The 17283-nt window shown below is 35.0% G+C and overlaps 2 protein-coding genes across 3 annotated transcripts in view; one reads left to right on the plus strand and one right to left on the minus strand.

The window, feature by feature from the left end:
- LOC133658416 (post-GPI attachment to proteins factor 2-like) overlaps positions 1-17283 on the minus strand; it is a 62476-nt gene that overhangs the window by 11116 nt on the left and 34077 nt on the right. Inside the window, exon 1 of one of the 2 annotated variants that reach the window (XM_062060442.1) lies at positions 1291-1785. The exons of the other annotated variant lie outside the window; for it this stretch is intronic. The gene's annotated coding sequence lies outside the window, so the exon portion shown is untranslated. Of the gene's footprint in view, positions 1-1290; positions 1786-17283 lie in introns of those variants that run through there. 2 annotated transcript variants of the gene reach the window in all.
- LOC133658415 (neuronal acetylcholine receptor subunit alpha-9-like) overlaps positions 1486-17283 on the plus strand; it is a 17536-nt gene continuing 1738 nt past the window's right edge. The window contains exons 1-4 of the mRNA XM_062060440.1: positions 1486-1737; positions 8529-8674; positions 10619-10773; positions 15122-15654. Coding sequence (XP_061916424.1) covers positions 1638-1737; positions 8529-8674; positions 10619-10773; positions 15122-15654 — 934 coding nt within the window. The 5' untranslated portion in view covers positions 1486-1637. The remainder of the gene's footprint in view (positions 1738-8528; positions 8675-10618; positions 10774-15121; positions 15655-17283) is intronic.

Raw genomic sequence — 17283 nt, forward strand, 5'->3', positions numbered from 1 at the left:
CCGTACGTTTGACACCCCTGGTATAGAAGAAAAAAACACAGCAACAGGGCCCTTGCGGTGCTCTGCATCGATTGCCCCTAAAAATGGCTGAATGAATAAAAAATACATAATATTACAGTATATTTGACCATTAGACCACATCGAGAGGAGCCAGATGAGGTGGTTCGGGCATCTCAGAATCAGAATCAGAATAGTTGTATTGCCATTATTTGAGAACGGGTTCACAAACTAGGAATTTTTCTTGGTGCAATCGTGCAACATAAAACACATATAACACATATTTGGTAATAAAAAGAGCTGTAATTGAGCTATCAGATCTTGCTATAGACTTAGAGGGGAAAAAACTGTTCAGGTGGCGGGAGGTGTGGCATTGGGACACTTAGGACTAACACTGGACAAAAGTATATCTGGTCAGGATGCCACCCGAACGCCTCCCTAGGGAGGTGTTTCGGGCACGTCCGACCGGTATGAGGCCACGGGGAAGACCCAGGACACGTTGGGAAGACTATGTCCCCGGCTGGCCTGGGAACGCCTCGGGATCCCCCGGGAGGAGCTGGACCAAGTGGCTGGGGAGACGGAAGTCTGGGCTTCCCTGCTTAGGCTGCTGCCCCCGCGACCCGACCTAGCGGAAGAAGATGGAAGGATGGATAGACGAGACCATGGCTCTTAAACTCTGTACGATATTTTTTTAATTATTGCTTTTTACTATATTGGATTAAACAAGTGTAAAGGTGACTATGTGAGTGTTATTTCATGTCTCTCATAGTGTTAAACAATTTATTTAGAAGGTCTTAATAAGGTTTTTTTTATGATCCAGCTATGAAATTATTGGATTTATAATGAATCATTCCTATGTCGCGGAAATTAATTTCAGAACCGGAACCAATTAACATCAATAGGATAGGATAGGAATATAATGTATCATCATAATCACAATATGCTATCTTGCCATGATAAAGGGGTAATTTTACAACATATTTAATATTAATATGTTCTCGTTTTTTGAGCTGTTTTTTAAAGATGTATGCATTATCATCATTGTATTGAACGTGCAGATCAGTGAATTCACACTACAGTCACAATCACGCACATATCGTCGAATGAATACCTGCAAACTGAGCGTTATTATGCTTGTAAAGGCATCATTCTTGGATGCATTCTGGATCTCGTGTACCTAATGAAGTGGCCTTGTCAAGATCGCCTCCGTCGCTTTGATGGAGCTGACAAATGCGGACAGAACATCACATCACATGGAGACACGACAACAAAACAGGACATGTTTGCACCCACTAGCTGAGGCTCCCGAGATTCCAGTGGAAGAGGCGCTCAGTGGAATCCTTCAGCACTTCAGCAGCGTGGAGGAGGACGCCCTCAGATCACGTGGTACATGATGATGTTTTAGAAGACCTATCCTATAGTAATCACGGGGGCAATAAAGTGCCGATTTAGATTTGGGGAGGCGTGGGTGCTATCCGTGGTGCTGAAGCAAAGAATGGATTGGGGTGGTGACGTCATAGTGACGTTGTTGATGCCGCGCAGCCCCGCCTTTCTCCGGGCTCCCCCGGTACGGACACAAACGCACCGCCGCTGCTGCGCTCTGCTTTTTGTTTTGTTTTTTTCAGTTGTATTTTTTTCCAATGTTGTGTTGTTTTGGTGGACGTGGAATTGGTTTTAACATGAAACAGATGGAAATCCCGATTTTATTTTGCTTCTTTATTTGGGTCACTGTGTTGCCGGGTAAGTTTTGTAGCACTTTTACTTAGAACATGCTGCAATTGATGGAGGCGTTTGTCAAGAAAAGCTAGACATTATTATTTATTATTCAAGTATTATTTTCAAATTATTATTTTTTTAAAAAGAGTCAATGTTTGTTTTAGTTTTGGAATATTTTCTAAAAAAAAAAAAAAAAAAAGGTTCTTTTTTTTTTTTTTTTTTTAAGATTATATACATTTTTTATAAGGCACATGTCCAAAATAGCGACACAATATTATTTATTTAGATTTAATTAGTTATTTATTATTTAATTTTCTTTAAAAAAGTCAGTTTGTTTTATTTTTTTATTTTTATTTTTAAGTTAGTGCTATTTTTTCAGATTAAATGGAATGTACAGTCATTAGTATTTAATTTTTTTTAAGATTATATAGAATGTGCATTGTCACCGTAGGTTTTCTAAATCCTGCAATTAATGAAGACATTTGTCCAAAATAGCGACATATTATTATGTATTTTTATTTTATTATATATTGATTATTTACTTTTTTTTTTTAAAGTCAATGTTTGTTTTATTTTTTATTTAAACATTTTTTTAAGATAGTTCCTATTTTTGAAGACTAAATGGAATGTACAGTCTGATAAGAGCAATTAATGACACCGTTTTCTGTAGTTTGCAATGATGCAGCACTGCTTTTGTAATATTTTAGGTATTTTGTTCAAAATATATGTAAAAAAGTCCAGCTATGTGATACAAGCGCAGTTTTGCAATATAGGTGTATTACGATAGTATGTTTTATTATTTGTAGATAGTACGATAATTTAGTGTACAATATGTGTATAGCTGGTACTAGTGGTGTTATTATTACTCACTTAATTTGTGTCACAGTGTTGCCGGGTAAGTTTTGAACAAATTTTACTTTAAAATGCTGCCATTGATGGAGGCATTTGTCAAAGATAGCACACATTATTGTTTACTATGTATTTTTAGTATGTATTTACTAATTTAAAATTATTATTTTAAAAAAGAGTCAATGTTTGTTTTATTTTTTGAATACTTTCTTAAAAAAAAGAGAGTTCTATTTTTTTTTCTTTAAGATTATATGGAATGTGCAATGCTACTTTGTGTTTTTAGCAATAATACTTAAAAATTGATGGAGGCATCTGTCCAAAATAGCAACACATTATTATATATTTTTATTTTATTATTTATTGATTCATTTATTTATTTATTTTAAGTCAATGCTTGTTTTATTTTTGGAATAAGATCTAATATATATATATATATATATATATATATATATATATATATATATATATATATATATATATATATATATATATATATATATATATATATATATATATATATATATATATATATATATATATACAGTATATATATATATATATATATATATATATATATATATATATATATATATATATATATATATATATATATATATATATATATATACAGTATATATATATATATATATACAGTATATATATATATATATATATATATATATATATATATATATATATATATATATATATATATATATATATATATATATATATATATATATATATATATATAGTCAATGCTTGTTTTATTTTTGGAATAAGATCTAATATATATATATATATATATATATATATATATATATATATATATATATATATATATATATATATATATATATATATATATATATATACAGTATATATATATATATTTATGTATATATATATATATATACAGTATATATATATATTATATATATATATATATATATATATATATATATATATATATATATATATATATATATATATATATATATATATATATATATATATATATATATATATATATATATATATATATATATACAATTTTTTAAAGATAAAATAGAATGTACCGTCTGATAAGAGCAATTAATGACACCATTTTCTGTAGTTTGCAATGAGGCAATACTGCTTTTCGTAATATTTTGGGTATGTTGTTAAAAATATATACAAAAAAATGTTATACAAGTGCAGTTTTCCAATATAGGTGTCACAATAGTGTTTTCATTTTTTGAAGATAGTGCAATAATTTATTGTACAATATGTGTATAGGTAAGTTTTGTACAAATTATACTTAAAAATGCCGCAATTCATGGAGGCATTATTTATATATTATTTACAAATTATTATTTTAAAAAAAGTCAATGTTTGCTTTCTTTTTATCTTATTTTAAAAGAAAATAAATAATAAATATATTTTTAAGGTTATATGGAATGCACAATTTTACTTGAAAATGCTGCAATTGATGGAAGCATCTGTCAAAAATAGCAGCAAATTATTATTAGATTTAATTTGATAATTTATAAATTATTTACAAATTATTATTATTTATCAAAGTCAATGTTTGTTTGTTTTATTTTTGGAATATTTTCTAAAAACAATTTAGAAAATGTTTTCTGTAGTCTGCAATGATGCAGTGCTGCTTTTTCTAATATTTTGAGTATTTTGGTCAAAATATATATTAGAAATCCTACTATCTCATATAAGTGTAGTTTTGCAATATAGGTGTCACGATGATAGTGTTTTTTTGTGTGCATAGTACAATCATTTAGTGTACAATAGATGTGTGCATATGGTGGTAAATTACTCATTTTAATTCATCATTGTTATAGTACGTTTTATTTTCATTAGTCTATCCTATCCTAGAGTGATGCAAACTACAGTCGAAATCTTTGAGCTCATTCTAATCTTAGTTTAGACTGCACAGAATAAGGTGCCTTGGGATTTTTCATTTTATGGATGGTAAAGAATATTCCATCAAAAAAAAAAAGAAAAAAAGAATACAAAATAAATACCGTAGTGCAGTTTACCAGCATCTGCAGACATGCATCCAGCTGTTCAGGGATTTCACCGTCATCATAATCCCTTCTGTGGACCTTCTTTGTATCTTACTCAACGCTTTCATTCAGATCAAACATCTGGCTCGTGCAAATCCAACCTCCAGCAAAAACAATGTCACTCTTTGTTTTTTCTACTGTGTATAAATCATTCAATCCTCATAAGACATAATCTTGTTGTGTGTCATTTAACATGCATTGAAGACATGCATCATTTCATATTAACATGTCAAGGGGAGAAGGTCTGTGTTGCTCCAATAGCAGATTTGCCTCCTCTCCTAAAGCCATAGGGCACGAGGCAATCCACCCATCTGGCAGGTCTCAACCTCAGCATTCATGTCACTGTAGGCACATTTTTTTATAGAAAGTGGAACCTCTAAAAAGATCCAATCTGTTTCTGATCTGGTCAGATTTTAAAAAATACAGTATTTTGCCAATAGTATAAATATAATTGATACGTTTCAGAGTCAAATTGTGAATCGGTCATAAACATTAACTGTCATACAAGTGTAACAACACTATTGAAATAATATAACACTCTGTAAACCAGGAGTAGCACCAAGTTTTCTCACTTTTTCTGTTTTTTTTTGTTTACTTCTGTTTTTACAATGTTTTGCTGGCCCACAAATAACGAGCCACATTCAGTGAATAGTCGCCATTGTTTTTTTAAATTTTTAAATAGGTAATCCAATGCAAGTGTGAAAAAAATAACTTTTTAAATGCTGCGGCTTCAAAAACTAATGATTTTTAAAATGTTTCTGGTTTAGTTTTTTAAGCATATTCTACAACATTTTTGCCCTAAATTAAGTGTTTTCAGTAATAAAAATTGCCAATTGAACTACAACTATAAATACTACCGTTAGTTTCACCACGTTGCAGATTTTTTGGGGGGTATTTTAAAAGTTTTTAAAAAAAAGCATGTTTTATCATTTTTGTTCTTAAGTTAAGCCTTTTCAAACGTATAACAGTAAAGTAAAGTAAACATATCAAAACAACAGTAGTATTGGACATTAAATAAGAGCAAACCAATCAGAGCATGCTGTTCAGTATAGTGGTGAGTGATTGGCTCAGCCTCAGAAGGCATTACTACATTGGATTAAAGAGTGTAAAGGTGACTAAAGGGTGGTATTTCATGTCTTGAGGTCTCTCACAATGTTAAAAAATGTATTTAGAAGGTAGTCAATAGTTTTTTTTTATGCTCTCGCTATAAAACTATTAGATTCATAATTAACTATTCCTATTTCTCGGAAATTAATATGTCATGGTCATGTCCGGAACCAATTAACAGTGATAAATGAGTGATTATCGTATTTATGTCATGTAAAATGTTTAAACAATACATAAAATATATTTAATTTAAAGAAAATACTTAAAAAGAGCTACTAACAGGTAAAAAAGCTAACTGAGAAACAGTTAGCACGAGCAGCTAGCATTAGCGGACGACTTCATAGGGACAAAACTTGTTAATGTTAGTAGAATACAGTATTTTCCAGACTGTAGAATGCACCGATATACTAAGCCGCAACCACTAAATTTTAGAAGAACTTTTTTTTCTTTTTTTTTCATATATTAGCCGCAACGGACTATAAGCCGTAAATATATACGTTGTGAAATGAGATATTTACACAGAAAGATTTTGTAAATGTTGCCTTGATTGTTTCTGAACGATGTCTGTAACAAGGCAGTAAAACGGCTGATCAAACAAAACAGAAATCATCGTCATGAACCCACTAGCTGTGGAAGCTAGCTCTCCAATCAGCTAAACAGACTCAATAACTCCACGGTGACGTTTTGGTGAATTTACAAAAATAATGCAATTGTAAGTTAATAATACTAACACAGACACTCAAAAAGATGTTAGCATATTAGCTAATGCTAACGACTCTAGCTAGATTACATTACAATAGCGCGTACAAATATGCATGAAAACACTACTATCAAAAAATTGACGGTTCAGTAAGTATGAATTGTTTTAGTTATTTTGTAAAACTTGCAAACAATGCTTGGAGTGATGAATGAATAGACCAGAAGCGGTACTGATAACTAGTAGATGGAACGACCCTTATACTTCCGGTTCAAGGCATGAAACAGAAGGAAATACTGTAGACTTTCAACTCACAGCACCTGCAGTGAGCAAACTCGTCCAAAAGATGGCTCCATAGCACAAACAATAACACATCTTTTTAGTCCATGTGTCAGTGTTGCTACTATGCATGGTTGTTGTATACAAAACAGAGGAACAAATTATATTTATTGAGAATAAGTTAGCTCATGCCCGAATGCAGCTGAAATAGGGTCCAGCACCCCCCGCGACCCCGAAAGGGACAAGCGGTAGGAAATGGATGGATGGATGGAAGTTATGATTCATCTCTTTATGTGAATCGTAACTGACTTAACTATTCATGAAGAGAAATGTAGTATTTAGAAAACATTGATATAACTGTTAGGGGTGTGAGAAAAAATCGATTCGAATTCGAATCGCGATTCTCACGTTGTGCGATTCAAAATCGATTCTCATTTTTAAAAAAATATTTTTTTTTTATTTTTTATTTATTTATTTATTTATCTATCAATGTTTTACATTAATCAATCCAACAAAACAATACACAGCAATACCATAACAATGCAATCCAATTCCAAAACCAAACCCGACCAAGCAACACTGCAATAAACAGAGCAATTGAGAGGAGACACAAACACGACACAGAACAAACCAAAAGTAGTGAAACAAAACTGAATATTATCAACAACAGTATCAATATTAGGTACAATTTCAACATAGCAGTGATTAAAAATAGTTTCACCTTGTACAAAACCCAAAACCAGTGAAGTTGGCACATTGGGTAAATTAAAAATAAAAAACAGAATACAATGATTTGCAAATCTTTTTCAACCTATATTCAATTGAGTACACTGCAAAGACAAGATATTTAATGTTGGAACTGGTAAACTTTGTTATTTTTTGCAAATATTAGCTCATTTGGAATTTGATGCGTGCAACATGTTTCAAAAAAGCTTCAGGAAGTGAACATATATTTGTAATAGAGATGTCCGATAATATCGGCCTGACGATTTTATCGGCCGATAAATGCTTTAAAAATTTAATATCGGAAATTATCGTTATCGGTTTTTTTTATTATCGGTATCGTTTTTTGGTTGTTGTTTTTTTATTTTTATTTTTTAATTAAATCAACATAAAAAACACAAGATACACTTACAATTAGTGCACCAACCCAAAAAACCTCCCTCCCCCATTTACACTCATTCACACTCATTTACACAAAAGGGTTGTTTCTTTCTGTTATTAATATTTCTGGTTCCTACATTATATATCAATATGGATCAATACAGTCTGCAAGGGATACAGTCCGTAAGCACACATGATTGTGCGTGCTGCTGGTCCACTAATAGTACTAACCTTTAACAGTTAATTTTACTCATTTTCATTCATTACTAGTTTCTATGTAACTGTTTTTATATTGTTTTGCTTTATTTTTTTATTCAAGAAAATGTTTTTAATTGATTTAACTTATTTTATTTTATTAATTTTTTTAAAAATTACCTTATCTTGACCATACCTGGTTGTCCAAATTAGGCATAATAATGTGTTAATTCCACAACTGTATATATCGGTATCGGTTGATATCGGTATCGGTAATTAAGAGTTGGACAATATCGGAATATCAAATATCGGCAAAAAAGCCATTATCGGACATCCCTATTTATCATGGTTCTTCTTCTTTGTACTTTGTAAACACTTTTAAGTTTGATATAAAGTGTTGTTAAAAGCAAAAGAAACAGTAAAACACAGCCTTAACCCTCTGATGTGGTCTAAATCTTGTATTCAAGGTGTTGATTTCCTTGTCTTTAATCAGCATGATGATGTTCTCATTCACGCTACAGCCTGCTGGTGCGCCCACAGCAAATACGCCCAGAAGCTCCTCAGCGATCTGTTCGCCAACTACACCAGCGCTCTGAGGCCGGTGGAGGACACGGGCGACATACTGAACGTCACCCTACAGGTCACGCTATCGCAAGTCATCGACATGGTAAAACAGCAGCTGACCCGTGCACCCAACCCTTTCCAATGGGGGATTTTGTAGTCTTTTGTAGGCCTCAATCAAACAATATGTGAAAATCAACTGGATAATTTTGCCAGCATTGATCAATTCTTCTCTTGGTCTCTCGCTTCCAATACGGGTGGAAGAGGGTTCACTTTGTGCATTGCTCTCAGCACCTGAGCCTGTTTGTTCAATAGCAAAATTAAATCAAGTTTTGTCTCTGTGTGTGGAGTTAGACTCCTCCAGCCTCTCTAGTTGCTGATGGGAAAAAAAGATTATTACAAAGCCAAATGTTAGGTATGGCAGTCCTTCTTCAATAGTGGGGCGGGGCCCCCTGGGGGCGCACAGTGCAATGCATGTGGACCAGGAGAACATTCTTTATCAGTATCATACAGCATTAAACTCCACTTTAAAAGGCTGTGCACTACAAAATGTGCTCATTGTAGCCATTATTCTGACTTACTCATTTTCATTAAAAAAAAAAATCAGCACAAATTGTTTATCTATTTTTGTTTCGTAGGTTAAAGTGTTTGATATATCTTGCTTCTGATTTAATGTTGCTGATCAGTTTGTATTTAATATTATTAATTGAGTTTATATAATTTAGTTTTTCAGTATCAAATGGTTCAAGTCAGTCAAACAATGCTTATAATTTAAAACATTTGCATGTTTTATTTCAGGCAATTAATAAAGTTATTTAATGAGGTAAGTTGATCTATATTTATTTTCTTTCTGATGCACAGAGTGAACCCTCTTGGACCCTGTTTAAAAACAAGAGACAAAAAACAAAAACACACACAGACATGGCAATTCATCGATGCCGGCAAAGTTATTGCGTTCATATTCATTTATAGCTCGATCAATAGACTTATTATTGGCCCAGGCCTGTGAACAATATGTTGTACAACACAGCAGCAACATAACTAATGTTATAATAGCGCTAAGGACCAAACTGCTTAGTCAGTATTAACAGTGCTGATGAGTTTAGTGTAAACAACAAAGTGTGAACAAATGAGCTTCACAAACACTTAAGCAGCACAACCAACATTATAAAGCACACCAGATACAAATACAGCTACTGCCATCTTGTGGAGTTAATAAAAAAAAAAAAAAAAATATATATATATATATATATATATATATATATATATATATATATATATATATATATATATATATATATATATATATATATATATATATATATATATGTAGAAAATGGATGGATGGATAGATATATAAAACAAATTTCACATCTGTTTAATAAACTGCTGAGATGCTGTATGTAGCTGTATGTAGTATTTGTACATACATACATACATACATACACACACACACATATATATATATATATATATATATATATATATATATATATATATATATATATATATATATATATATATATATATATATATATATATATATATATATATATATATATATATATATATATATACAGTACAGGCCAAAAGTTTGGACACACCTTCTCATTTCAATGTGTTTTCTTTATTTTCATGACTATTTACATTGTAGATTGTCACTGAAGGCACCAAAACTATGACACCTATGAAGTAAAAACCATTTCAGGTGACTACCGCTTGCAGCTCATCGAGAGAATGCCATGAGTGTGCAAAACAGTAATCAGAGCAAAGGGTGGCTATTTTGAAGAAGCTAGAATATAAAACATTTTTTTCAGTTATTTCACCTTTTTTTGTTAAGTACATAACTCCACATGTGTTCATTCATAGCTTTGATGCCTTCAGTGACAATCTGCAATGTAAATAGTCATGAAAATAAAGAAAACTCATTGAATGAGAAGGTGTGTCCAAACTACATACAGCATATCAGCAGTTTATTAAACAGATGTGAAATTTGGAGCTTTGTTTTCCTTCATTTGTGTTCGTTCATCATATCAATAATGTTTTGCAGGACGAGCGAAACCAAATTCTGACTGCTTACTTGTGGATAAGGCAAGTGTGGCTGGATGCACATCTTAAATGGAGTCAAGACGACTATGATGGCCTCGATACCATCCGCATACCTAGCAGTTATGTATGGAGACCTGATATAGTCCTATATAACAAGTAGGCCGGACTGGTGTCGAGCTACCATTGTATCACTTTTGTCTCTCTGTGTGCTTTTAACTGTTAAGGGCAGTGTAAAAAAAAAGGCACAAGTTGTACATTCCTTGAAGACTTCATTCATGGGATTGTGTCTGTTTGTTTTTATTGCACCAGTAAATGTACATCTCATGACACAAATGATAACAGAATGATCATTTTCAGTGCATACAAATACAACAATTTAAATCAGAACTACACAGAGACATGCGTTTGGGAACATTTGTAACGCAAATAACTTAAATTCTTGTTTAATAGTTACAATACACTGGTTTTACACACACACTGTGTGTAAAATTTGAAGTTTTATGAAGCAGTGAGCCATAGTCATCAAAATTATATTAAAAGAATGTTTGAAATATCTATAGTTGCGTGTTAATGTTATGAGCCTATATGTCATAAAGTAGTTTCACCTTATGTAAAACCCAAAACCAGTGAAGTTGGCACGTTGGGTAAATTATAAATAAAAAACAGAATACAATGATTTGCAAATCCTTTTCAACTTATATTCAATTCAGTACACTGCAAAGACAAGATATTTAATGTTCGAACTGGTAAACTTTGATATTATTTGCAAATATTAGCTCATTTGGAATTTGATGCCTGCGACATGTTTCAAAAAAGCTGGCACAAGTGGCAAAAAAGACTGAGAAAGTTGAGGAATGCTCATCAAACACTTATTTGGAACATCCCACAGGTGAACAGGCTAATTGGGAACAGGTGGGTGCCATGATTGGGTATAAAAGCAGCTTCCATGAAATGCTCAGTCATTCACAAACAAGGATGGGGCGAGGGTCACCACTTTGTCAACAAATGCGTGAGCAAATTGCCGAACAGTTTAAAAACAACATTTTCCAACCAGCTATTGCAAGGAATTTAGGGATTTCACCATCTACGGTCCGTAATATCGTCAAAAGGTTCAAAGAATCTGGAGAAATCACTGCACGTAAGCGGCAAGTCCGAAAACCAACATTGAATGCCCGTGACCTTTGATCCCTCAGGCGGTACTGCATCAAAAACCGACATCAGTGTGTAAAGGATATCACCACATGGGCTCAGGAACACTTCAGAAAACCACTGTCAGTAACTACAGTTTGTCGCTACATCTTTAAGTGCAAGTTAAAACTCTACTATGCAAAGCCAAAGCCATTTATCAACAACACCCAGAAACGCCGCCGGCTTCGCTGGGCCCGAGCTCATCTAAGATGGACTGATGCAAAGTGGAAAAGTGTTCTGTCGTCTGACGAGTCCACATTTCAAATTGTTTTTGGAAACTGTGGACGTCGTGTCCTCCGGAACAAAAAGGAAAAGAACCATCCGGACTGTTCTAGGCGCAAAGTTCAAAAGCCAGCATCTGTGATGATATGGGGGTGTATTTGTGCCCAAGACATGGGTAACTTACACATCTGTGAAGGCACCATTAATGCTGATACAGGTTTTGGAGCAACATATGTGGCCATCCAAGCAACGTCTTTTTCATGGACGCCCCTGCTTATTTCAGCAAAACAATGCCAAGCCACATTCTGGACGTGTTACAACAGCGGGTACTAGGCTGGCCTGCCTGAAGTCCAGACCTATCTCCCATTGAAAATGTGTGGCGCATTATGAAGCCTAAAATACAACAACCCGCACTGTTGAACAACTTAAGCTGTACATCAAGCAAGAATGGGAAATAATTCCACCTGAAAAACTTTAAAAATTGGTCTCCTCAGTTCCCAAACGTTTACTGAGTGTCGTTAAAAGGAAAGGCCATGTGACACAGTGGTAAACATGCCCCTGTGCCAACGTATTTGCAATGTGTTGCTGACATTAATTTCTAAGTTAATGATTTTTTGCAAATAAAAATGAAATTTCTCAGTTTGAACAAATTAAGTATCTTGTCTTTGCAGTCTATTCAATTGAATATAAGTTGAAAAGGATTTGCAAATCATTTTATTGTTTTTATTTACGATTTACACAACATGCCAACTTCACTGGTTATATATATATATATATATATATATATATATATATATATATATATATATATATATATATATATATATATATATATATATGGGGAAAAAAATCACAAGACTATTTCATCTCTACAGGCCTGTTTCATGAGGGGTTTCCTCAATCCTCAGGAGATTTTCTCCTCAGGAGATTTTCTCCTGAGGATTGAGGAAACCCCTCATGAAACAGGCCTGTAGAGATGAAATAGTCTTGTGATTTTTTTCCCACACATACATATTACGCTCTACCATGGTATCGAGCACTATTTTTTTGGATAATCTAATTAAGACATATATATATATATACACACATATATATAAACACACACACACACACACACACACACACACACAAATATGTATTAGGAGGAATGTAGTTAATCATAGAACTGGCATCCAATGTTATTTAAAAAATATTGATTTTGATTCGAGAATTGTTTCGAATCGAGAATCAATTCTGAATCAAATCGTTACCCCCAAGAATCCAATCGAATTGAATCGTGTGGCGCCCAAAGATTCACAGCCGGCGTGGGATGCGGAAGATGCCTGTGTGCGTGTTAGCTAGCCAGCTAAAAAGCTAAGTTACTGTAAGGAGGACAGATGGAGACTGCATCCTCCAGATGTCCGACTATCATCAAATATTTGTCAGAAACATATTTCATTATCGATTTTGACAAATTTTTGCACCCCTAACATACGTTCAGTTGAAATTCGGCAGTAACCTGCTGCATGGCGGTATTTGCGAGACTGATAGGCAAGGAACATTCGACAACATTCTACAGGTCTACATTTGTCAAATAGAAATCCACTGTGACTTACCTCTTGTCCATCAACAATATCGCTGATCTCGGCAAAAAATTTGAGCTTGAAAAACGTTGAAGGCAAGACCACATGGAGAAGATGGAAGTTTGTTGACTCCTGTGCATGACACATTCTTGATAGCCCGCAGTGGAAATCACTAATTTAGCGCATGGAAACATACTGACTGTTTCACCGACCATATACTGATAGTATCCTTGGTGTTGTTACTGTGGATATTAGTATTGATCCGCCCACCACTGTTTACAGTCAAGAGCTCCAACTTAGCTGTTCGCATGGCTTAACAGTGTGTAATTTAGCATGTTTAAATGTGTCATAAAAGTAGTTTATATGCCGCCACAGAAGCGAATGTTAGAGACTTAGAAGAGGCTTCGTTATGGCCAAATCTGTGTGACACTGCTAGAATGTGTCATCACCACGATGTGACGATAGTACTAAAACATATTTTTTAAATTCTTGTGAGAATGCGTCATTAATGTCCATGTTAAAAGGCAAAAATGCTGTAATTTCTATAGATACATAAGTGACTGAGAGTAAGCTATATTGCAGGGGTCCCCAAATGTTTTGACTCGGGGGCCGCATTGGGTTAAAAAAATTTGGCCGGGGGCTGTGTGTGTGTGTGTGTGTGTGTGTGTGTGTGTGTGTGTGTGTGTGTGTGTGTGTGTGTGTGTGTGTGTGTGTATATATATATTTTTAGACAATATGATTTGCCTGAGCGGCTATGAGACCCCGAGAGTAACAAGTGGTAGAAAATAGATTAGAAAGGACAAACTTTAAAAAAAAAACTTGAGACTTCCCGCGGGCTGGATTTTGGGGACCCCTGATCTAAACTTTCCCGCTGCCGGGTATGTTTTTCTATACTTTTATTGTCATATTTCCAGTATGTGTTTGTTCTATTTTTGGCCAAAGTAAGACAAAGAAAACAATCTGAAGTTGTCTTTACTTTTTAGTTTTAATGTCATGATTTTAATAGTCCGGCCCGCGTGTGCACAGATTTACCCCCTGAGCTAAAATGAGCTGCAGCAAAAAAAAAGGGAGAATAAAATAGAGAGTAGATCCAGCAGAAATTAGACATTGTAAACAAAGAGAGGTAGCTGACATTGAAGTGGTCGGACAAATCTAAAAAAAACAACTTAAGACTTCCAACGGTCCGGATTTTGGACGCTGGCGGGCAGGATTCGGCCCGCGGGCCGTAGTTTGGGCACCACAGCTATATTGTGTTCTCAGCAGTTATAAAAGAAGGGTTGTGAAGTTCAATTTGAGAAGAAAAACACACTTATTCCTTTCAACTTCTGAAAAACTGACTTAAATCAAATGTGCATTACTGTAAAGCCATAAAACACAGACGTAACAGCTGAGGTAACGAGTGGAACAGCTTGAAAGAGTGTGCACCCGTCCTTCAGTTGGTGCACTTGTGCCTTTAAACACGTCCCGAATGCTCAAAAGTGCTAAGAATTTCTAATCCTGTCTTCCACTTGAGATATGTTTCTGATTCGTAGCGCTGACAACCACTTCACCGGCCCCATGGACACCAACGTGGTTATCCGTCACGACGGCCAGATCATGTGGGACTCGCCAGCCATCACCAAGAGCTCGTGCAAGGTGGACGTGTCCTTCTTTCCCTTCGACTCTCAGCAGTGCAGGTTTACCTACGGCTCGTGGACCTACAACGGCAATCACCTGGACATCCTCAATGCCATGGACAGCGCAGACTTGGCCGACCTGGTAGACAACGTGGAGTGGGAGGTTTTGGGGATGCCGGCCAAGAGGAACGTGATTCAGTACGGCTGCTGTGCTGACCCGTACCCAGATATCACCTACACCTTGAAATTAAAAAGGAGAGCATCTTTCTATGTCTTTAACCTATTGATACCTTGTGTGATGATCTCCTTCCTGGCTCCTCTGGGCTTCTACCTGCCTGCCGACTCTGGAGAGAAGGTGTCTTTGGGTGTCACCGTGATGCTGGCGCTGACCGTCTTTCAGCTGTTGGTTGCGGAGATAATGCCACCCTCGGAGAACGTACCACTCATTGGTAGGGACAAGGGACAACCCATTGTCAAATGATCTCATCTATTCATATTGTTTATTTGCTATGTCATGAAGCACCCATGTATCTGTCCAAGATGGACATTAGACATCCTAGTTGTACGGACTTATTGACCACCTGTCAATTACAGCACTGACACATCAAGACCGACATGTTCATTTATACCTGCAGACATTTACCAGTAATAGCATACGTGGGGATATTAACAGGGTAGTGGTGCAATTTGCTGCATTTAAGATAGTAAGGGTTAGGGTTTAGTCCTATGCCCTAACACCAAGCCACTAGGGAGTCACAGGGCCTGTCCAAAGCATAGATGCAAGTTTAAAACTTGACTCACCCAGAAATAATCCCAGAGAAATACATGAAAAAACCTGCAAACGCTACTAAGGGAATGGCAACTTCCTTGGTACTAATTTCAAGGGCACTTTTTCAACAAAAATGACTCCAAAAGGATTGGGGCCTAGCTACTAATATCAAAAAAGTCTAAGATGTCAAACCCAAATATTAGTTTGGTCAAAAGGGCCATCTCACCCTTGAAGGTCTCTTAGCTCTGCCAACTACAACTTAACCCTAAAGCTCCCTGGGTTTAGCCAAAAATGACTAAATGTCAAAAGGTACAGGTGAACCCAAAAGGTCCAAAATGTGCCTAAAGAGTACCAATTTTGGAAACATTTTGGATTTTTTTGGGACACGACTAGTCCTGGGTGTATCCTGCCTTCCACACGAATGCAGCTGGGCTACGCTCCAGCCACCCCCGCCACCCCTTAAGGGACAAGCGGTAGAAAATGGATGGATGGATGGAACTTCAAAAGTGCAAATGGGACCTTACAGGATAAAATGGGTGCAATTTGGACCCATTGGTAAACCGGAATAGGTATAGGGTTAGGAAAAAGTGACAAGAGTACGCCCAAGGCCTAGAGCAGGGGTAGGGAACCTATGGCTCTAGAGCCAGATGTGGCTCTTTTGATGACTGCATCTGGCTCTCAGATAAATCTTAGCTGACACTGCTTAACACGATAAATAATGAATAATTCTGCTGGTAAACACAGTGTTAAAAATAACGTTTAAAATATAAAACATTCTCATTCATTTTAATCCATCCATCCGTTTTCTACCGCACCTGTTCAAGAAGTCGCATTATTGGTAAGAAGTATTTTATTTATTACTGATTAGCTTCAGAATAACAATGTTATTAAAAAAGAATAAGAGACTTATTACACTCTAAAAATGTTGGTCTTACTTAAAAATACACGCATTTAGTTGTATTCAGTGTTAAAAAATATAATATGGCTCTCACTGAAATATATTTTAAAATCTTTGGCTTTCATGGCTCTCTTAGCCAAAAAGGTTCCCGACCCCTGGCCTAGAGCTACATAGAAGGACCTGAACCCAGATTCGAATATACCAAATTTGATTTCTATGGGACACCAGTGTTAATCAGTATGCTAATGTGTTGCCTGTCCTAAAGGAGTGAAGGTACAGTAGGTTTCACCATGTGGCAGCAACCACCAGAGAGCACAAGTAATTGAGGCCAAAGTGGTAAAAGTGGAAAGTGGATAGAGAGCTCATACTTCTCAACAATAGTTAGCAGTCTAGACTATGAGTCACTTGGCA

The sequence above is a fragment of the Entelurus aequoreus genome, linkage group LG10, assembly GCF_033978785.1.
Source record: "Entelurus aequoreus isolate RoL-2023_Sb linkage group LG10, RoL_Eaeq_v1.1, whole genome shotgun sequence".
NCBI lineage: Eukaryota > Metazoa > Chordata > Actinopteri > Syngnathiformes > Syngnathidae > Entelurus > Entelurus aequoreus.